Source organism: Nothobranchius furzeri, chromosome 3 (assembly GCF_043380555.1).
Source record: "Nothobranchius furzeri strain GRZ-AD chromosome 3, NfurGRZ-RIMD1, whole genome shotgun sequence".
NCBI lineage: Eukaryota > Metazoa > Chordata > Actinopteri > Cyprinodontiformes > Nothobranchiidae > Nothobranchius > Nothobranchius furzeri.
The window spans coordinates 65,938,997-65,961,986 of record NC_091743.1 but is presented as its reverse complement, the minus strand read 5'-3'; the positions used below and the strand labels follow the sequence as shown (position 1 = coordinate 65,961,986).

Genomic DNA, 22,990 nt, shown 5'->3' with positions numbered 1-22,990 from the left:
GGAGCTCCTCAAAGTATTCCTTCCACCGTCCGACTATAGCCTCAGTTGACGTCAGCAGCTCCCCATCCCCACTGTAAACAGTGTGAGCGAGTTGCTGCCTTCCTCTCCTGAGGCGCCGGACAGTTTGCCAGAACCTCTTTGGAGCCGATCGATAGTCTTTCTCCATGGCCTCACCAAACTCCTCCCACGCCCGAGATTTTGCCTCCGCAACTGCCACTGCTGCACCCCGCTTGGCTATCCGGTACCTGTCTGCTGCCTCCGGAGACCCACAGACCAGCCACGCCCTGTAGGCCTCCTTCTTCAGCCTGACGGCTCCCCGAACCTCTGGTGTCCACCAGCGGGTATGGGGGTTGCCACCACGACTGGCACCGGCCACCTTACGACCACAGCTAGCAACAGCCGCCTCAACAATCGCAGAGTGGAACAAGGCCCACTCGGACTCAATGTCCCCCACTGCTCTCGGGACGTGGTCAAAGCTCTGCCGGAGGTGGGAGTTGAAGACCGTCTTGACAGGTTCTTCTGCCAGGCGTTCCCAGCAGACCCTCACTATGCATTTGGGTCTGCCAGGTCTACGCGGCATGTTCCCTTGCCATCTGATCCAACTCACCACCAGGTGGTGATCAGTTGACAGCTCCGCCCCTCTCTTCACTTGGGTGTCCAAAACATACGGCCGCAGGTCAGATGATACGACTACAAAATCTATCATCGACCTGTGACCTAGGCTGCCCTGGTACCAAGTGTACCGGTGGGCATCCTTATGTTCGAACATGGTGTTCGTTATGGCCAAACTGCGGCTTGCATAGAAGTCCAATAACAAAACACCGCTCGAGTTCAGATTAGGTGGGCCGTTCCTCCCAATCACACCCCTCCAGGTCAAGCTGTCATTGCCCACGTGAGCATTGAATTCCCCCAGCAGGACAATGGAGTCCCCTGATGGAGCACTATCTAGCACTCGTCCCAGGGACTCCAAAAAGGGTGGGTACTCTGAACTGATATTTGGCCCATAAGCACAAACAACAGTCAGGACCCGTTCCCCGACCCGAAGGCGCAAGGAAGCTACCCTCTTGTCCCCCGGGGTAAACCCCAACACACAGGCAGAGAGTCTCGGGGCTAACAAAAAGCCAACCCCAGCCCTCCGCCTCTCACCCGGAGCAACTCCAGCAAAGTAGAGTGTCCAACCCCTCTCCAGGTCTCGGGTTCCAGAGCCAATGCAATGTGTCGAGGTGAGTCCGACTATATCTAGCCGGTACCGCTCAACCTCTGCCACAAGCTCCGGCTCCTTTCCCGCCAGCGAGGTGACGTTCCATGTCCCAAAAACTTGTTTTCTTGTCTGGGGATTGGACCGCCAAGGCTCCCGCCTTGGTCTGCCACCCGATTCGCATTGCACCGGACCCTTCATGTTCCTCCTGCGGGTGGTGGGTCCACAGTTGGACGAGCCCATGTATCCGGTTCGGGCTGGGCCCGGCCGGGCCCCATGGGCGAAAGCCCGGCCACCAGGCGCTCGCTCACGGGCCCCAACCCCAGGCCTGGCTCCAGGGTGGGACCCCGGTAACCCTCCGGGCCGGGTACTCCGACTCTTCGTTTTAACCGCCATGAAAGATCCTTCGAACCGTTCTTTGTCTCACCCTTCACCTAAGACCAATTTGTCATGGGAGACCCTACCAGGGGCACTAAGTGCCCCAGACAACATAGCTCCTAGGATCATTAGGGCACTCAAACTCCTCCACCACGATAAGGTGACGGTTCAAGGAGGAGGAAAATAGTCTTCAACTCTTAATTCTTGCATTAGCTGTAGAAATAAATAGACGGAGAAATGCTCGAACTGCAGCTTTTGGAGCCTTATTTCCTGATATTTGAACATCTCACCTTGGATTGGATAACAGCAGCATGACACTACCACTGACTTGCAACATGGATGTGTTATCTCCACAAATGACACAAGCCTGAAGGAACATCAGTGGTGTGGTGGTGTTGCTAAAGCTAATGGTTCATTTAAAGTAGCTGAGACGTCCACTGCAGTTTCCTGGACATTAAACCAACAACAGCCTTCCCCGTTGTGAGGCAAGATGGGTGAGTCCATAAATGTTGTGACAGTGTGACGTAGATCTGTCAGACTTTTCAAATCCTAGAGTTTCACCATCTATTTTCTATTAGAAGCTAATGCAAGAGATAGGCATAGGAGACTATTTTCATGTTCAACCTGTATGTTAAACTCATAGTGACCATTTATAATCAGAAATAATAATTAAATTATGGTTTTTCAGTGAACCAAACCTGTAATATCAAATGTCAATATTCGCCTAAATGTTCATATCAGTGCCTCCGTAGATATGTCTACCCAAGATATCTTCTCATTTGAAACAAAATATTTCAAATTCAATAAATCATGAATTATACTTTTGTAAACTATATCACATTTTTACAAATTTGATTGAATAATCTCAGTAAAAATCATAAACCAAATTCCCAAATTGTTTGTATTAGTTGACAAAAGTTGAGCCTATAATTTGAGTATTAAGTATTCATCTCGCAGCGAACACACAGACCCACCCTTATGTAGGAATGCATCATTAAAATAATATTTTGTTAGATGCTGGCTAAAAATGTCAGGGCTGCATTGCCCAGGTTACACAATACCTTTGTTGTCTGTCTCCTGGTAACGTGTGCGGTGCGTGAGCCAATGTTGTTGCTTTGCTGATAGATATTTGTCAGCATCCGAGTATTATCAGATCTGAGGAGAGAGCGACTCAAAGCTGCACCGCTAAACATTGGATTTTTTCCTGTGTGATTGCACAAACAGTGAGTGACGCCTTTTGTTGTTGGGAGCGTTTTCTCAGGCGTCAGGGAGGAAGCAATGTGAATTCCACCAAACAGGCCATAAAGGCATACCATAGTCATTACTGCATTCAGAAGACGAGCACTCACAGAACACAGCCTCAATTTGCACCAAGTTATGTAATTGTTGGTTTTGGTGCCGTGTGACTAGCCACGCTATGCTAACTGAAGGCTCAGTTGCTGCTACTAGACATTCTAACACTTGGGTTATTTTAAACGAGCTCATGTGGTTAAAGAAGTTCCTCTACTGTGGGATATGTGGTGTTCTGCACTGCAGTAAAGCACACGCCTTACAGGGAGAGCTGGGATGGAACAGTGACCAGGATTTTCCCTTTATTCCATCATTAGCTCAGATGACTGTAAACACCACAAACATGCTTTAACTTGGTTTGTGGATATGGATTTTTTTAAATACATTTTTTTGATCATACAGGGAAACAAAAACTCTTCGTCCTGTAATACGACAGGTTAGAACAATAAGGATTATTTCTTGTCAACTGCAGTTTTAAAAGATCTAATAACGCGCAATCAAAGGATGGTTATGGAAAGAAAATTAATCTTTTTTCATCCAAAAGGGTTCAGATGAAGGCAACCAGATTTTTTTGGTTTATTGAAGACATCTTGTGTCTCATTCAAGGAGCTTTGCCATTTTGACTGGAATATGGGAGAGTCAAGCTTATAAACTGTAGTTGTTCATTGCTGCTTAATGAGTGGAAAGTACCTATGAATACCCCTCCTTCCTACCTCCTGATCATCAGGGGATTAACTAAAGAAATCCAGTTACCTTCATTTGAACCCCATTGGATTACTTTGACCTGGATGACTGAGAACCTTCCCCTACATAATCTTCTTCACATCTTTCATAGTCCAGCATTTCAGTTTTGCAGTGATACCTTCCGACATATTCAAACTTAACATGCAACTTAACAGCTAATGGCTCATAACAAGTTGTCTTTACATTGGTTTTTCGTATTTTGCTACTTTCCGTGCTGTGCAGTTGCCTCTTGAGGATGAATTAAGTGATTTGAAGTGAACTCTTTCAACTGGCTGTGGTCAAATATTGTTTTCTTAAAGCATCCTAGTACTCTTCAGGGTAAGGTGGGATTTCCAAGGGATGCCTGAATGCCTAAAGTCCTGTTAGTAAAATTTTAACAGGTTTTTGGTATAAAGCAGACATACTGTTACAAAAAACCGAGGAACTGGTATGGCGTGTTACTCAGCATTTCAACAGAAAGAGAACATCTTTAGTCTTTTCTTTGTAAATCTTTAGAGGAACTCATTGCAAGTGTCTGTGTAATTATACGTTGCTCTGCAATGTCTGAATCATTCATTGAATGTAGTGCAGCATTGCTTGTAACAGTTTAGGATCTAAAAATAACTCACACACATATATACAGGATAATGAAAGCAAATACCACAAGTCTTATTTCCTTCTAGAGCAAAATCTGTTCAGATTTGCTCCTTATGCTGTTTGCTTGATGCCACTTTGGGGCTGAAGTAAATTTAAATAAAAGTTCAGTGTTCTATTTTAGTTCTCAGGCTCTTTATGTTTTCTTTTTTAACTTGCTTGGTGCCTCATTCATCTTCACAGATCGTTTTGCTGCACATTTCAGAGCTGAGTAAGTCGCCCTTGTCCTTGGCCATTATGCTAAACAGACTGACTGCTGCGACTGTTTGAGCCGGGAGCTGGCCTGCTCTCATTGAAATGCCTCCGGAGGCATGTAACCAGGCAACTGGGCAACTGTGGGGACCGTGAGAGGTACATCTCCTCCTCTCTGCATATCAAGGGACTCCATATTTACTTTGTTTCTGTCTGGCTTTGCTTAGTCATTCACATTTTTACTCTCAGACTTAGAGGGAGACAGTTTTTGTTTGCACACTCCTCTTTTCCCACACAAAAACAGTAATGGGAAATAAAATTATGTAAAGCAAGTTAAATGTGTCCTTAATAGTTCATGAGTTTTGATACTTATGTGGGAGGAAGCTGTGCAGAAAGTTGCTTATTGTCTGTCAGGAAAATGCTTTTATGGTGTTATTTCTAATGAAATATATCCTTATTGAAGTAATTTCATGCCATCTATCACTGTAAACTCACTAAATGTCTGAGTTATTCAGTTATTTTTTCGCAACTCTGCTTACTTTAAGAGTTTTACTTACGACTATTGTACATTATGACAAAAAACATAGCTAGGCACCCAGATCTAGCCTCTAAGATGAAAGATGGTTCACATTCAGCAGTCACTTAGCCACTGTATTTATCACTTTTGCTATAAATGTGAAGGGGATTACATGGAATACGGTTCGTTTTTCTTTTTAGTGTCACTGTAAAAGCAGTATTTTTATTATATGGCATACTTTTATAAGCGAAAATGCCAGGAGTTGTGCCAAGGGGAATTAAAGGCGAGTTCAGGACACAGTCAGTAATTATGATTTGGGGCCTGAAGGCGTGTTTGTGTCTCTGTGTACATGCTTGTGTTTGTTAGCACATTTCTAAACCTGGTAGTAGCTGAGAGTCAGTCATGTCACATACTTAGGGTGCTGATTGTGCAAAATCTTATGTAATAGCAGTTTTTTCTTTAAAGTGGACCAAAACTATGAGAATTCTGTAATTTCTATTCAGTTTATTTATATAGTGCCAAATCATGACAAGAGTCAGCTCAAGGCACGTCACAAACATTCCAATACAGGTCAGGTCATTAAGCCAATCAGTAAAATGTTTCTATATAAGGAACCCAGCAGATTGCATCGAGTCACTGACACGTGTCAGTGTCTTTACAGCAATCCTCACTAAGCAAGCATGTATTGACAGTGGAGAGGAAAACTCCCTTTTAACAGAAAGACACCTCCAGAGGATCCTGGCTCAGAATAAGCAGCCATCCACCACGACTCACTGGGGATGAGAAGACAGAGCAGACACACGCACACACCATAACTACCAAGTAGTTTTTCTATGGCTACATTGTGATTTTATAGTAAAAATTCCATTTAGTAAGAGCTAAACTTTATTGTCTTTAATTGGATCTATAATTCAACAGATGAACTAGTAGTAGCACATGTTATTGTCAGGAGAGTATGCTAGCCAATGGCCCCCTTCATGAGGCCACTACAGCTCAGCTTCTTCTGAGAAGAAAAACACTTGAAGAGAAAATAAAATTCCATAACATAATGCTATATTATATGAATTCTGACATAAATAAATCAGCAGTCCACAAATCTAATCTGTGCTCATTGGCTCTGAGCATTTAACTTGTGAAATTGGTTGACGGGTTCATACAATGTGCCCCCCCCCCCCCCATTCTGTTTTAAAACCTCACACACACACACACACACACACACACACACACACACACACACACACAGAAGTCACAGGGATAATGTAATCAGGGAAATGCTCACAATGTGTTTATTCAAGGAAAAAAGAAACTGTCCTCTGAAGTCTCGCTCGGCACAAAGCATTTTGAGAAGCTGACCTATTTTGAATTTTCCATGCTGTCTGCTGCAATCATCAGACATGCATCTCATACTGTATGCACGTGAGCAACCCCAGCTTGCAGACACTCCCCACCACACTCCCCCCTTCTCTTCCTCCCACGACTCACTCAAACACAAGCATGCATAGACATCAGACAAATTCACTTTGACATCTCCTTGCTCTTTTAATTGTTATTCATTCTAGTTTAAATCAAATCTAACTTTTGCATTCATGTGCTTCAACTACTGATAAAACATTTATTCTGATGACCCTCTATCATTTTGACCTGCAGAGATCCGGAATCAGCTGGTGGAGCAGTTTCGTTGCTTGGAGCAACAGTCCGAGTCTCGGCTGCAGCTGCTGCAGGACCTGCAGGAATTCTTCCGCAGAAAGGCCGAGCTCCAGCTTGAGTTTTCCAGAGGCCTGGACAAGCTGGCCGAACGATACTCCGCCAAGATCCGCACTTCCAGAGAGCACCAGCATTTCAAGTGAGTCTCTCCCCACAATAATGTCTGTGTCAAATGTGTGCGTCTGATAAATAAGTGTTTCCTGACATCGCAGATGTAAAAGAAAACAGAGGGGGGATAAGAAACAAAGAGGGAGGAGGGATAAAAGTAAAAGGAAATGACCTGAAATGAATCAAGGGCCAAAAAGGCTTGTGGCCTCAGGCTGCTGTGTTTCTCCCAACTAGGTCAGACTCGTCATCTACACCCCCCCCCCCCCCCCCAATGGTTGTTTCTATTTTCAAAGAGCTTCACACTAAACAATTACTTATGCACTGACAAATGTATGATGCGCAGAGAAAATAAGTCAGATTGTTATTTAGGAATCTGGAGGACCAAAATTGGGCTTATTTTGCTCCAGCTGTCTTTTAATATTACCGCTTTTTTATGCAAGGGAGCAAATCGTTGGACACGAAATAAACGTACCCTACAGCATGTTGGAGATGAGGCATGGACAGGCCTGCAGCACTGACTGATTATATTATAACTGCAGCCAATGGCCACATCTACATACAATTGATAAGAATCACTGATCATAACTAATGGAATTGCTGCCATAAGAGGTTCCTGTCATGAGCCGGGGGTGAGTACTCATCTCTCTACATGAGATCTCTGAGTTGTGTCTTGCAGGAGAGGGAGCGGCAGCTGCACCTGATTAGCTAATCAGCGGGTTGGCTTCTTAAGGAGGAGGGTGACACTACTTGACGCTGGATGATTGCTACTGACTGGTAGTTTCCAGCCCTCGTACTTGGCTCTTGGTTTTTGTGAACATTATTACGTGCACTTTTTCTTGGGACTTTTGTGACTTTACGTCTCCTGGATCTCCACCTCAGGTTCTCCTCGTCTCTGGATTATTCCCTCACCATGCTCAATGGGACTTTGCTCTGCTTACACGCCACGTCATCCCTTCACCTCTGACCGACCCGCTCTCCAACGAATTTCCGTTCCCTCTCCAGCTCTGGAACCGCCCACCTGGATACCCCCGGCTCGTTACCCATCCCCTCACTCGCTGAACTCATTCTACCCCAATAAGTCCCCTCACTCATTATCTGTTGGACTTAAAGTTCTCAGGACTCACCTCTAATCTGCTCTCCCCTCCAGACGCTGCATTTCCCGTTTTCCCTGTCCACTGGAATTCCCAGTGCGCCCTCAGTTACCATTATCCACAAATAAAATAATTATTTTTCATTATACCGTCTCCTGAGTTGATTCTGCATGTCTTGGGTTAGACACCTTCCTCAGAACATGACAGAATTATCCGGCCATACTGCTAACCCTGCAGAAGCAGCCCTCACCGATCTCACCCACAGGTTAACACAGCAGGAACATACACCACCGCTACTTATGGAACAACTCGCTGCAGTGAATCAACGCTACCAACAATCGGAGGCTCTGGTAAGACAAATCCACGGTGGTTTGTCTTAGCGTCAACAGCCACCTCTGCCAGCGGAACCATCATTCGCCGCTCCAGCAGCTGCGGTTTCCCTTGGACCGGAAGCCACAGGTCCTCCGGAAGTCACTCACTTCCGTCTAGCAGCATGCCCACCATCAGTGACCTTTAGCTGTGAATTTGAGGAATGCCACAGTTTTCTACTCCAGTGTAGACTGGCTTTTGAATGTTCTCCGGTTGCCTTTGCCTCAGACTCTGTAAAGATTTCCTATGTAGTGGGGCTGCTACGAGGAAAGGGTCTAAGGTGGGCTGAGGTTAAGAGCCACTGTGATTCCCTTTTGAGTGGTTCATAAAGTGATTTTTTTCATCTGATTTTAAACTGACTTTTGGAAGTTTTGAGTCCAGCTTGGATATTAGGAAGAAGCTCTGGAATCTTTCTCAAGGCAGGAGGACAGCGGCAGACATGGCATTGGAATTTTGTATCCTGGCAGCTCGGACGTCCTGGAATGAGGAAGCTCTTATTGCCGCCTTCACCGAGGCTCTTAATGATTGGGTCCAGAACCAGCTGGCCCTATGCCCCGAGCCCGGTTCATTGGAGGCCCTCATCAGACTTGCTTCCTCCATCGACAAGCGACACCATGAGCTGAGGCGACAAGACCCCGGGCCCAGTTCACCTCCCACTCAGGATCGGGGCCAAGGAACTAGTGGTCACTCCTCAACAGAATCCTCACCAGCTGAGGAACTGATGCAGATGGGGAGGACTTGTCTCACACAGGAGGAGAGACAACATCGTATAAGGTTTGGTTTATGCATGTACTGTGGTAAACATTTTGCCCAAGACTGCTCGTTACTGTTAAAAGGCAGAGCCCGCTGGTAAAACCGGGATTACTGGCGGTCAGCAACTCAGACTCTACTAGTTCTCGGTGTTCTCTCCCATGCTCTGTGTTTTTTAATTCCAAAGAGATCAAACTCGAAGCCCTCCTGGACTCGGGTTGTGAACAATCCATGTTGGGATCTAAGCTGATTGAAAAATGGAGGATCCCAACCACCCCGTTGACCACGCCCCTCTCAGTCTCCTCTCTGGATAATCGGAACCTTTCCACCATCACCCATCAGACTATTCCCCTCCATCTAAAGGTGTCAGGTAACCACACTGAGACCTTGACCTTTTATGTGTTCCCTTCTCCTCAGTCACCGTTGGTGCTCGGGCATTCCTGGTTAGTATGCCACAATCCTCAACTCGACTGGAGGAGGAACAGAATTGAGGGATGGAGTCCTGAGTGCTCTCAACGTTGCCTCTGCTTCACCTCCTTGCCTATCTGCAGCTCTACGACCCCTCCAGTGGAGTACATTGATCTCTCAGCGGTTCCCCCAGAATACCATGACCTCAAACAGGTTTTCAGTAAGGACCTTGCCTCTTCCTTACCTCCTCACAGACCTTTCGACTGTGGAACTGATTTATTTCCAGGAGCTCCTCTTCCATCTAGCCGTCTGTATCATCTCTCCAAGCCTGAGAGTGAGAGCATGGAGAAGTATATCCAAGACTCCCTGGCCGCCGGAACTATCACACTGTCCTCTTCTCCTCTGGGCGCTGGGTTTTTCTTTGTACCCAAGAAGGAGGGGTCACACAGGCCATGCATAGACAACCGGGGTTTGAATCAAATCACCGTTAAAAACAAATACCCTCTGCCATTACTCTCCTCCACCTTTGAGCCTGTTCAGGACACTTCTATCTTCAGTCGACTGGACCTCAGGAACGCCTATCATCTGGTGAGGATAAGGGAGGGAGATGAGTGGAAGACGGAATTCAAAACCCCTCTGGGACACTTTGAGTACTTAGTGATGCCCTTTGGGTTAACCAATGCACCAGCAGTTTTTCAGTCGTTGGTAAATTCTGTTGGGTGATTACCTAAATAAGTTTGTGACTGTGTATCTAGATGATATTCTGATTTTCGCCAAAACACAGGAACAGCATACCCAGCATGTTCGAGCGGTTTTGCAACGTCTGTTGGAGAATCGGCTATATGTTAAAGCCGAGAAATGTGTTTTTCATGCTCCCACTGTCAAGTTCCTGGGGTTCATCATCGAGAGCGGGCGGTTGAAGCCAGATCCTGACAAGGTACAAGCTGTTACTGAATGGCCCACTCCGTCTACACGTAAGCAGTTGCAGAGGTTCCTGGGGTTTGCTAATTTTTACAGAAGATTCTTCAAGAACTACAAACGGCTGCTCCGTTAACCAACCTGGCTTCCATTAACAAACCTTTTTTCTGGTCTCCAGAAGCCGACGCAGCTTTCCGAGCACTTAAGACGAGATTCACCAATGCCCCTGTGCTCCATCAACCAGATCCGCTACGCCAATTTACCCTCGAGGTAGACACCTCGGATACTGGCGTGGGAGCAGTGCTGTCTCAGGTCTCCCCAGAGGATCATCGCCTTCATCCTTGTGTCTTCTTCTCACGTCATTTGACCCCCACAGAGAGCAGATACGATGTTGGAGACCGCGAACTGTTGGCGGTGAAACTCGCCATAGAAGAGTGGAGACATTGGCTGGAGGGCGCTGAGAAGCCGTTCATTATTTGGACCGATCATAAAAACCTGGTCTATTTAAAGGAAGCAAAAATACCCAATCCATGACAGTATAGGTGGTCCCGTTTCTTTTCATGTTTCAAATTTCAAGTCTCCTACAGACCAGGTTCCAAAAACACTAAGCCTGACGCTCTTTCCATACTATACTGACCAGAACAGGAAGAGGAACCCTCCTCTATCCTACCTCCGGCATGCTTCATGGGCGGGGTTACCTGGGAAGTCAGGGACCAGGTTCTGGAGGCCCACAAGACGGACCCCGGTCCAGGTAACGTCCTGCCCCAGTTCATGAGGAGTAAGGTCATACTGTACATTGGGCTCATACAGGCAAGTTCGCGCTGCATCCTGGCGTGGGTCGCACTGTTGCCCTAATCAGAAGGTTTTTCTGGTGGTCGTCTACATACAAGGATGCTACAAGTGCTGCTCCCTCTCCTGCAAGACACAACTCAGAGATCTCATGTAGAGAGACGAGTACTCACCCCGGCTCATGACAGCACCCCCCCACCTCAACAGATGCCACCCGGCGTTGGCTCTTGGTTTTTGTGACTTTTGTAACTTTACGTCTCATGGATCTCCGACCTCAGGTTCTCCTTGTCTCTGGATTATTCCCTCACCACGCTCAATAGGACTCTGCTCTGCTCACACGCCACGTCATCCATTCACCTCTGACCGACCCGCTTTCCAACGACTACCCACTCCCTCCCTGAACTCATTCTACCCCAATAAGTGCCCTCACTCATTTTCTGTTGGACTTAAAGTTCTCAGGACTCACCTCTAATCTGCTCTCCCCTCCAGATGCTGCGTTTCCCGTTTTCCCTGTCCACTGGGATTCCCAGTGCGCCCTCAGTTACCATTATCCACAAATAAAAATATTATTTTTCATTATACTGTCTCCTGGTTGATTCTGTATGTCTTGGGTTAGACACCTTCCTCAGAACATGTCAGTTCCAAATAGATCAGTTAAGGCTGGTAAGGTAAATTATTTTAGTACTTTATTTTCTCTTGCAATATAAATGGATGCAATTCAGAGACGCTGAAAAGCTTATAATGAAATAGATGCAAATGAGATTATGTTTTATCAAAACGTCCAAAACAAATGAAAATGGTTTTCTAAGTAGCAGATGCACTGATGCTGGTTTTGAAGGCTGACACCAGTTTCTGGTTCTTCAACAGCTCTGGACTATCAATACCAATTTTGGGTGATTTTTGGTTCATCTGAATGAGCTGTAATTTAGAAAAACCCTTTTAGTTTGACTGACATGAAATTTCCAACTCTGGCTAGTGGTGGTGAGTTCAAGGACCTGTAAAAATGGTGCATTTGTGGACCAAAAAGAGAAAAGAATCACTGATCAAGTCAATCACAGTGTCAGCTCTCCAGATCTAAGATGCATTACTTGAATCCATCAGAATTTTTCCTACATGTATTACCATTAGATTAGTAGTATAGGAAATTAAATATTCATATTTACAGTGCAGTTAGTGTAACTGATTCTCCCATTCATGAGGTCTGGCCCAGTCTATCCAGTGTCAGATGCTGATTTATTCAGAGGAGCTCTTCCCATCTCTCCGTCAGTCTCTGGCCAATTGGACATAAAGCGTAATCATGACTGAGAGCTCCCGTCACCAGAACATTGATTAATGGAGTGTTCCCTCTGAGAGAGACTCCAACAAGAACTTGTACTGGATTACTTCTCCTTCTTCTCCATCACCCCCACTGTCCCAGATTTCTCCATCTCATTAAATGGTTATCATCACTAGAATAGTCTGTCAAAAGCTACATTCAGACTTGTAGAAGACATTGGAGGCACTCTTTAATAATACTGTGTGGTCCTCTTATGCTTTTTATTCATTTATTTATTTATTTTTTACTTATCACTAAATCCTCTGTGCTCTCATCTTTTGATATATGATTTTCATTTTTAGAGTTACTTATAATAGAGAGGCCTGCGGGAGATTGTCATGGAACATTTTCAAAGCCTGCCACCAAAGGAGAAGTGATTAAAATTAAGCTCAGCTGCATGAATGTTTGAGGGGGGAAAAAATGTATATCCAGCTTGTTTAACATAAGTTAATAGCTCCAGGTTGTGTGTAGAGTTGTCAGTAAACAGCAGCTCAGCTGAGCATTGTAAAAACCGTGCTGTGAAGCAAGAGTTGTACTTTTTGTAGTCTGTCGAGTGTAAAACCTCCTTCTGTCATTTTCCATAAACGGTTCCACATCCTGTCATGGTTGCCCTGAATACTCAAGTGTCCTAAGTCTCATACCCTCAGTCTAGAGGAGTCAAACGTTCAGAGTCGGGTTGATGGAACGTCATCAAACGCCTCATTCGCTTGAAAGGATGTCCTGTCAAGGGGTTAGAGGATGAAAGAAAAGTCTAACAGATGCTTTCTGGGTTTCATTTTGTTTCAAAAGGTTTAGACCACAGCAGGAAATAAAAAAATAAATAACCTATTCATTGTTTTCATTATCATTCAATAGTGAAACAAACTCAGAAAGTAAGTTAACACAAAGCCAGTAAAGGGAAAGACTTGTTGCATAAAATATTTAAAGTTGTGGAACACTGAAAATCCATTTTTAATGATTATTTCTAATTATAATGGGTCACTGAGTGTTTCATGCAGGCTGAACATGAAAATAGTCTCCTACACCTATCTGCTGCATTAGCTTCTGATACAAAATAGACAGCGAAACTCTAGAATTTGAAAATCCTGACAGATCTACATCACACTGTCACTAAACATTCATGTACTCACCCATCTTGTCTCATGATAGGTAAGGCTGTTTTTGGTTTAGCGTCCTGGAAACAGAAGAGATCAGCTCAACTAGAAGAAGCTAACTGTTAGCATTAGCAGCTCCCCCTCACAGCAGAATTCCTCCAGGCTTGTGTTATTAGTGGAGATAATACATCAGTGTTGCAGAAAATATGGAGTCAAAGGTAGTCATGTTGCTGTTAGCCAATTAGAGGTGAGATGTCTAAATAGGAAATATTGCTGTTGTCTGAAGTTACTTTTTCCTCCAGCTGATTTGTACTTCCTGAAACAGCTTATTTACAGATTCGCTGTAACAGCTTAAATGTGTTTTGATCATGTTTAACCTAAATTGTAGTGCTAGTTTGAGGAACCCTCAACTTGGTTATACCTCCGGGTAAAATGGCAAGAAAATACTTTTCCGTTCTAGTTTATTCTATTCTTTTCACAAAGGTGGAAAAATAGCCACAATTGACCTAAAATATTGAAAGCATGTTTTTCTTTTCTGTGACCATCTATCACCTGAAAATAAATAAAGATTGTATCTTCATGAGCTTTAAACTTCACACACAAGTAACTTCATCTGATTTATACCATAACTCCTCTGTGGATCAGGTTTTCATCAGACAAAAGTCCACAAGAGGGCAAGCAACAAGAAGAAAACCCTCTTCTGTACCACCGCATCATTTACTGAACATAACAGTCTTTAACTGATCCAGTCCCGTCTCAAAGGAGATTAATTAGAACGTTGTTCCATGATTTAACACCATTTCCCTCAAGTCATATGAGAAGCTACTTGGTCGTACTACAGTACCCCTTTGCTCCACTTTGTTCTTTAAACTTTTTGCCTTTTTCTGGTTACTCTTCTAGAACTGAGAGAGTCACTCTTCCACTAGATTTAGATATTTTTTACAGATATAACTACCATTTAAAGTGTAGATTTAGAATCAGAATCAGAATCAGAATAAGCTTTATTGCCAGCGCTCCAGCGACCCAGAGCATAGGAACTTGACTCCGCAAACACAACCTGACCAAGGTTAAACACACACACATGTAGACACAAACAGGTACAGGCAGTCACGAGAGCAGCCAGGACGGCGCTCATTTCGTTAGATGAAAAGGGTGTTACATGAGGATAATAGGGGTAAGGTAAAAAAAGGCATAGCAGAGTTAGTCCCAGCAGGGAGTAGCTCTACTATACAAAAAACTCCTCTACATAGAAGCACGAACAACACAGTTACAAAACATCAGACTCCGATAGGGAGGCGGGGTGGGGCGGGATCCTGAATCCTCCAACGGGAGCTGCCAGTAAGGCTAAAGTCAACAACCCTCAAAATACAACAATTATTGTACATGACAGCTCACAGTAAACATTAGAGCTCAGGCTAGCAAAGCCTATCTCTAAATAGTAAAGCAGTTTATACCTCAAAACTGGGAAATATAAGTGAAGGACACCATGAGTGGCAGGGAGAATACAAAACGCATTATGCACTACATATCTGACAGGAATGTCCTCAAGATTTATTTAAAAAATACCCAGACGTGTATTTCCCCTCATTGTGCTGAGTTTGTTTTAGCTTGTAGCTCTTAGATCATTATTTATTATTGAAAAACATGCAATTGAATGTGTTTAATAACAGTTTATTTTATTTTCTTAAAATAGTTTTGCTCAAGAAATTTGGGGAAGGAGTTTGTTGAAAAGGATTTTACTTCATTTTCTAAAGCAGAATGAACAGGAAATTTGACAGTCCACAGTTTTTTTTTTTCCAGCATTAAAATCTGTCAAATCGGATGGAACCCAGTTTGTCAGACTGGTCAGCTGGATACGGGAGTTGAGCTTGTAGAGAGCGTAGTTTCACAGACGCGGAAGTAATAGCGTCGGTGAAACGCCGGCTCACGGTTTAATCTAGGAATCCCCGAGTGTTCGAGCGTCAATGAAGGACACAGAAATGCTGGGTTTTCCAGAAGTAAGTAAAAGCACTTACTGTGAGCAGATAGTTCGTGAGATGGATCGGTTGATTGGAAACTCTGATCATGGATCTTAAGAAACGATGACTGAGTGGTGAGCTGGGGAAGTGACTTCCGTATGTAGTCGCGGTTAGTGACGTAGGTGTGACGTGGAGGAATCCCCGCGAGGAGCATGCTGGGAGTTGTGGTTCATGGTGGAGGTCGGCTAGCTGGGAGAGGCTGGTTTTAGGGACTTGGGTTCTGACAGGAGCCCCCCCCCCCCTCCCCCCTCCCCCCCCCTCCCCCATCCAGGGACAGCTCCTGAAGTCCCAGGGTGGCCCTGGCGGTCCCAGAAGTCAGAGATAAGGGTACAGTCCAGGATGGAGTAGGCCGGTTCCCAGGAGCGTTCCTCGGGGCCGTAGTCTGTCCAGTCTACGAGGTATTGCCATCCCCGACCTCTGCGACGAGCGCCCAGGATGCGTTGGCTGGTGTAGATGGGCTCACCGTCGAGGAAGCGGGCAGGCGGAGGCGCCGGAGCCGGAGGCGGAAGGAGGGAGGATTCCACATAGGGCTTGAGCCGGGAGGTGTGGAAGGTGGGATGAATGCGGAGATTCGCCGGCAACCGCAGCCGGTACAAGACTGGGTTGATGACCTTCTGTATAGTGTAAGGCCCGAGGAACCAGGGAGCGAGCTTCTTGGATCCGGCACGGAAGCGGAGGTCCACGGTGGACACCCAGACCTTATCCCCAGGAACATAGGAGGGACCAGGACGGTGTCGGCGGAGATGTTGGCGAGCGTAACGGGCGTTAGCTCGGGTGATGGAAGGTCGTGCTTTGACCCAGGCGTCCTTGCAGCGCCTCACTAGGGATTGTGCGGCAGGTACAGCGACCTCGGGCTCCTGGTGGGCGAAGACCGGGGGCTGGTAGCCATAGCAGACCTCGAAAGGGGCCATATAATTTGTCGAGGAGGTGTGAAGATTGTGGGACAACTCCGCCCAGAGGAGGTATTTAGGCCATTGCGAGGGTTGGGCCGAGACAAAGCACCGGAGGTACCAACCCAGCTGTTGGTTAACCCGCTCCGTCTGACCATTGGTCTGCGGGTGATAGCCTGTGGATAGGCTGACTGATGCTCCCCTTAGGTGGCAAAAAGCTTTCCAGAATTGGGCCGTAAACTGGGGACCCCGGTCAGAGACCACATCGACAGGGAAGCCGTGGAGACACACCACGTTCTCCAGGAACAGTTCCGCCGTGCGTCGGGCCGAAGGGAGACCCGAAAGGGCGATGAAGTGGGACCAGGGATGGCTGGGCACCGGAAGAGGTCTGAGGACACCAACAGCGGCCTGGCTGGGTGTCTTGGAGCGGGTGCAGATGTCACAGGCACTAGTGTATTCCTTAACATCCCTCACCATGCATGGCCACCAGAGTGCTCGTTGGAGGAACTTCAGAGTTCGAGAGGACCCCGCATGGCCAGACAGGCGTGACGAGTGGGCCCAGGAGAGCGCTTCACTGCGACAGGATGTAGGGCCATAGAGACGACCCGTGGGGGTCTCCGAAGGTGCGGGATCGTCCCGGAGGGCGTTCTGGATAGCCTCCTCCAACGGCCACCTCAGGTGGGCCAGGAAACGGTGCTCTGGGAGAATTGGTTCAGGCTCGGACATCGGCGTGGAGTGTGTGAACTGGCGGGAGAGGGCATCAGCCTTCTGGTTCTTTGTTCCAGGGCGGTAGGCGAGATGGAACTCATAGGGCTCGAAGAAGAGGGCCCAGCGGGCCTGGCAAGGATTGAGCTGCTTGGCGGATCGGATGTGAGTCAGGTTCTGGTGGTCCGTCCAGATAGTGAAAGGCTGGGTGGTGCCTAGAAGCCACTGTCTCCATTCCTCCAGCTCCCATTTTATGGCCAGCAGTTCACGATCACCCACGCCATACTTCTGCTGGGTGGTGGAAAACTTCCTAGAGAAGTAGGTGCAGGGATGGAGTCTGTCATCAGGCCCGCCTTGGGACAGGATGGCACCAGTGCCGACGTCCGAGGCATCGACTTCGACCACAAAGGGCACCATAGTATCTGGATGGTGGAGGATAGGGACCGACGTGAACTGGGTGACCAGGTGGCGGAAGGCCCGAATGGCGTCTGGAGTTAGACGGAACGGTTGGCCAGGTGGGCTTGGTGAGGTGAGGGAGGTGAGAGGTGCCACAATGGTGCTGAATTTCTTAATAAAATGGCGGTAAAAGTTCAAGAAGCCCAGACAACTCTGTAGCTGTTTTAGGCTCGTAGGAAGGAGCCAGTCAGCGACCGCCTGGACCTTCTGAGGGTCCATGGTTATGCCCTGATCTGAAATCATGAAGCCCAGGAATGAGATGGTCCGCTGGTGGAAAGAGCATTTCTCGGGCTTGCAGTATAGGTTATTGTTCAGGAGCCGGGTCAGGACGGCACGAACATGGTGGAGGTGTTCGGCCTCAGACTTGGAATAAATTAGGATATCATCCAGGTAGGCAAACACCCACTGGCCCAGCATGTCACGGAGGACATCATTAATGAGGCGTTGAAATACAGCGGGGCTATTGCACAACCCGAAGGGCATGACCTGGTACTCCCAATGACCGGTGGGTGTGATGAATGCAGTCTTCCACTCATCCCCAGCTTTAATGCGGACCAGATTGTAGGCGCTCCGGAGGTACAGTTTTGTGAAGATCCGCGCCTGGGAGATGGAGTCCAGAGCAGTCGTGAGGAGTGGCAGGGGATGACGGTCCCTGACAGTGATTTTATTTAGACCCCGGTAATCTATACAGGGACGAAGGTCACCTTCCTTCTTCTTCACAAAGAAGAAGACTGCAGCACCCGGGGTAGAGGAGGGTCGGATGAAACCCTGCTGGAGGGTCTGGTTGATATATTCCTCCATAGCTCTGGATTCGGAGGGAGAAAGAGAGAAAAGACGCCCACGGCGAGGACTGGTTCCTGGTTGCAGCTTGATCTCCATGTCATATGGGCGGTGAGGCGGCAGTGTGGTGGTGCTTAGCTTGTCGAAGACTGCGGCAAGGTCCCGATAGGGCAGTCGCAGATTGGGCGGTAGAGGTCCGAGACCACCAGCCGGGCGGTCTGCCATGGGTGGAGGAGGAGAGAGGTTGGCCTGACACTGGGTCCCCAGCCTAAAAGGCGGTTCGGGGACCAGGAAATCTGGGGGTCATGGAGACGGAGCCAGGGGAACCCCAGGATTAGAGGAGAGGAGGGAGTGGAGATGATAAGGAGATGGAGGGTTTCCCGGTGGCATTGGAGGATCATCTGGAGTGACTGAGTTCGGTCTTGGACAGGATAGGGCTGGAGAGGTCTGCCGTCCACCGAGTCACCGGAACAACCCATTACAGGGGAGTCAGGGGAATCCGTAGGCGTTTAGCCAGATCCACATCCATGAAGTTGTTGGCGGCCCCAGAGTCCACCAGAGCATGCAACTGATGTGAGGTCTCACCATGAAAGAGGGTGACAGGAAGGAGGAGTCGATGGGAAGAGACAGGGGCAGAGGGTGACCCGGGCTGAACTACACCGATATTCAGTGGTTTCCTTCGTTTTCCGGCCGTAATGGGCAGTCCAGGTGCCGGTGGTCGGGAGAGCCACAATAGGCACAGAGACCCTCGCGCCACCGTCGCTGTCTCTCCTCCAGGGGAAGGTGGCCTAGTTGCATAGGCTCCTCAGTTGAAGTGGGTCCGGGGGCTGGCGTTGGTGAACGAGGAAGAGGTCCAGGAGCTCCAAGTGGGCGAGTGGAGGACCTGGCTCGAACCAGAACCCGCTGGTCGATGCGCAGCGCCAGGTCGGCAACTTCATCCAGGGTCTGGGGCAGTTCTTTTCCCGCCATCTCGTCTCGGATGTAGGGCGCCAACCCCTCTAAGAAGACAGCCCGAAGGGCAGAGTCATCCCATTGTAGTTTGGAAGCGATGGTGCGAAACTCTGACGCATAGGCGCACATCGAGCGTTCCCGTTGGCGGAGCTTTAGGAGACGTGCCTCAGCCCCCACTTTGCTACTGGGTGGAACGAAGGTCTCCCTGAGGGCGGCCACAAAAGCAGCATAGTCATTGCAGGCAGGGGATTTAGAATTATAAAGAGCGGCGGCCCACTCCTGAGTGCGTCCAGAAAGCAGGGAGGTGAGATGCGCCACCCGAGAGCGGGCAGTGGGGAAGTGTCCTGGTTGGCACTCGAATTGCATGTCGAGGGAGGCGAGCAAACCATCTGGGCTCCCAATCTCTCCATTCCACCTCTCTGGTAGGCTGAACTGCAGCTCCTCCTTAGGTGGAGCGAGGGCTTGCTGCTGGAGAGCATTGAGGGATGTGGATAATGGAAAGGTGAGGTCGGTCAGGGAGTTCACCTTGGTGTTGAGCCGATCGACCAAGGCGTGTAGCTGAACAATCTCATTCTTCATTCGCTCAAACTCCGCTTAGTTAGTGAACTCAGTCACCCTGTCAGACTGGTCGGCTGGATACGGGAGTTGAGCTTGTAAAGAGCGTGGTTTCATAGACGCGGAAGTGATAGCGTCGGTGAAACGCCAGCTCACGGTTTAATCTAGGAATCCCCGAGCGTTCGAGTGTCAATGAAGTGACACGGAAATGTTGGGTTTTCCAGAAATAAGTAAGAGCACTTACTGTGAGCAGATAGTTTGTAAGATGGATCGGTTAATTGGAAACTCTGATCATGGAGAAACGATGACTGAGTGGTGAGCTAGGGAGGCGACTTCCGAATATAGTCACGGTTAGAGACGTAGGTGTGACGTGGAGGGAATCCCTGCGAGGAGCTTGCTTGGAGTTGTGGTCCATGGTGGAGGTCGGCTAGCTGAGAGAGGCTGGTTTGGGGACTTGGGTTCTGACACAGTTAATTCGTGAAATAATATTTGGAAAAATGAAAATATTTAAGTATAGCAATGATCACAAAGTCAGCCAAGTCACAAAAAATATTAATTTGAATAGTTTATCTTGCTGAATTTATACAATAATGTTTTTGAGCAACACAGATGTTTGTTTTATTTTATGGTCTTAATGTCTCTTTAATCAAGTTCCATGTACAGCAATAGGAAACAACAGGTCAAAACCAGTCTAGCTTCATTTTTTTACAGTGGTTCTGTTATCAGCACTTTTATTCAGACAGAATTAACTGAGATAATCTATGTTTTATTTGTTATTTTTGAAATATGATCAGTCACTCTGGGATTAACATGCAGACTAAACGTGAAAATAGTTCTTTACCCCTATTTCCTGCAAAGAAAACAGATGGGTTAACACTTGGATTAGAAAAAGCCAGTGGATTCCAAGGCACAATATAAATTAGCATTCATGGACTCACCCACCATAGCAGAACTCCTTCAGGCTTGTGCTGTTTGTGGAGATAAAACATGAACACTGCAGAGCAAATGGAGGCAGTAGAAGAGTTGCTTTGCTGTTGGCCAATCAGAGGCGGGATATCCAAATATCAGGAAATAAGAGGCAAATCCTGTCGTCTGAAGCTCACCTCTGCTGTGGCTCCCCCCTAGTTCTTTAAAACAGGAGCTCAAGAGCCTTTTCCTCTACAGAGATCAACTCACAAGGCATTTGTTTATACTACAAACCACTGCTAATGTATTGAAAAAAGAGTGAACTGGGTCTTTAAAATCCTGTAACATGATGCAGCATTTGTAAAGTAGAGTAACTGTTGCAGGCAGTTGGGAAATATTAAATCCTCTTAAGATTGAAAAAAGACAAGAAGAAGATAAACAAACACTTTGGTGCGAAGATAATGGAGCTCACATGCTCTCCTGAGCAAAGAGGCAGCCAACATGCTTTTGTGTGCATGTGTGTGTGCGTGTGTGTGTGTGTGTGTGTGTGTGTGTGTGTGTGTGTGTGTGTGTGTGTGTGTGTGTGTGTGTGTGTGTATGTGTGTGTGTGTGTGTGTGTGTGTGTGCGTGCGTGTGTGTGTGTGTGTGTGTGTGTGAGTGCGTGTGTGCACGTGTGTGTGTGTGTGTGTTAAGGACTGCCCCGTTTCACTGATTCCTCTGTTCATGTTCACTGACCCCTTGATTCTGGAAAGTATAAAACCCCGCAGCAGGTAGGATGATGTATGGAGAGGACCCACAAACATAAAACTTGTTAGTGCTCAGAAACTAAGAAGCTCTTTGATCCGACTTCAGTCACTCGTTAATTATTTGGTCCATGTGAGGCTTTTGGAGCTGTTTGCATTTACTGCTCTGAGCCACAATAACTCTTCAGTATTTGACATATTTACATGCTAACAAAGTCTTTTCTTCTTCTCACCAAACTTCAGAAAAGACCAGAATCTCCTCTCCACTGTGAACTGCTGGTATTTGGTTTTGGACCAGACCCGACGGGAGAGCAGGGACCACGCCACTCTCAGTGACATCTACAACAACAACGTCATTGTCCGGTTGGCGCACGTGGGCGAGGATGTCATCAGACTTTTTAAAAAGGTCAGACTCTGAGTTCAGTGGATGAGAACATGCAGTCCAGCCCATTACTGACAACCCAACTGCTTTAATCAAGTCCCTGACGCACACGGAAGCTTTAATATGTAACTATTATGCTTATTTACATGGCTCTTTTCATGATGGCGCTTCTATAGAAATTAAGAACCCCGCATCAAAAGAAGTGAACTATTTTTTTTTTATAATCTGTCCTCTTTATAGGGCAAAATCAATGACAGTTTATTTAAGATGGACAAACCCTCTGCGCTGTCTCCAGTAGGTTCCTGAGGAGCTAAAATGAAGCCCAGTGAGCGGCTCCCACCACCGTGTCATGACTCTTGTCACACCTGAAAATACAAAAATGGAGCTGAGAGCGAGGCTGTAAGGGTGGGGGCAAACTCTGGCCAATGAAGTCAAGAGTTAACCAAAGCTAATGGAGTTTGGCGGCCGCTTTCAGCTAGAAACCCGTGGTTGAGCGACTCTGCTGATCTCTGCCTTGGCTGTAACACTTTTCACGTGAGGCAGAGGCTGACGTCTTTCCTGGAGCAAGCAAGGGTGCAAGCTGCTAGCGCTGATGCTAACATTTCTTCTGCTACCTGTCAATCAAAAGGACACACCCCTAATAATTAATGATTTCAAACTTTAATTCCCTCTAAATAGCTGAATTAGAAAGATATCCACCCCCCTCAGAGTTGTCCTGAATGTAAACTTGACCCATTAAACCTAAAATGGTCTTTTGAACCAGGCTGTAAACACATTTAATTCTGCTGTGAAGTTGGGATTTTTACATTGGAGTCAGTCAATAGGAACCTGCTTCCTTCTGGAGCTTGCCCCTAGTGGAATGGGGGGGAGGGGACTGCAACGTTTGTCCCTTTTGCATTGGCTTCACTTCTGGCGGGCGGGCTTTGTCCCTCGGGTAGAGCACATCTGCAAAGACAAGTAGATTTTATTGATCAGCTGAGGTAAATAAGTGATGACTGCCGGCTAAAGATCAGAACGAGTTCTTCAAAACAATAATCCTGTTGTGCTTCAGCAGCAGTGCAGTCTCACTGGTAATTAATTGCACGTGTGCTGAAGACACTGAATCT

General features: G+C 47.0%; 1 protein-coding gene across 3 annotated transcripts in view; it reads left to right on the top strand.

Annotated features, from left to right (window-relative positions):
- LOC107385184 (SLIT-ROBO Rho GTPase-activating protein 3) overlaps window positions 1-22,990 on the top strand; it is a 51,044-nt gene that overhangs the window by 7,134 nt on the left and 20,920 nt on the right. For all 3 annotated transcript variants that reach the window (XM_054730617.2, XM_054730614.2, XM_054730611.2), the window contains exons 2-3: window positions 6,600-6,795; window positions 21,746-21,908. In XM_054730617.2, coding sequence (XP_054586592.2) covers window positions 6,600-6,795; window positions 21,746-21,908 — 359 coding nt within the window. The remainder of the gene's footprint in view (window positions 1-6,599; window positions 6,796-21,745; window positions 21,909-22,990) is intronic.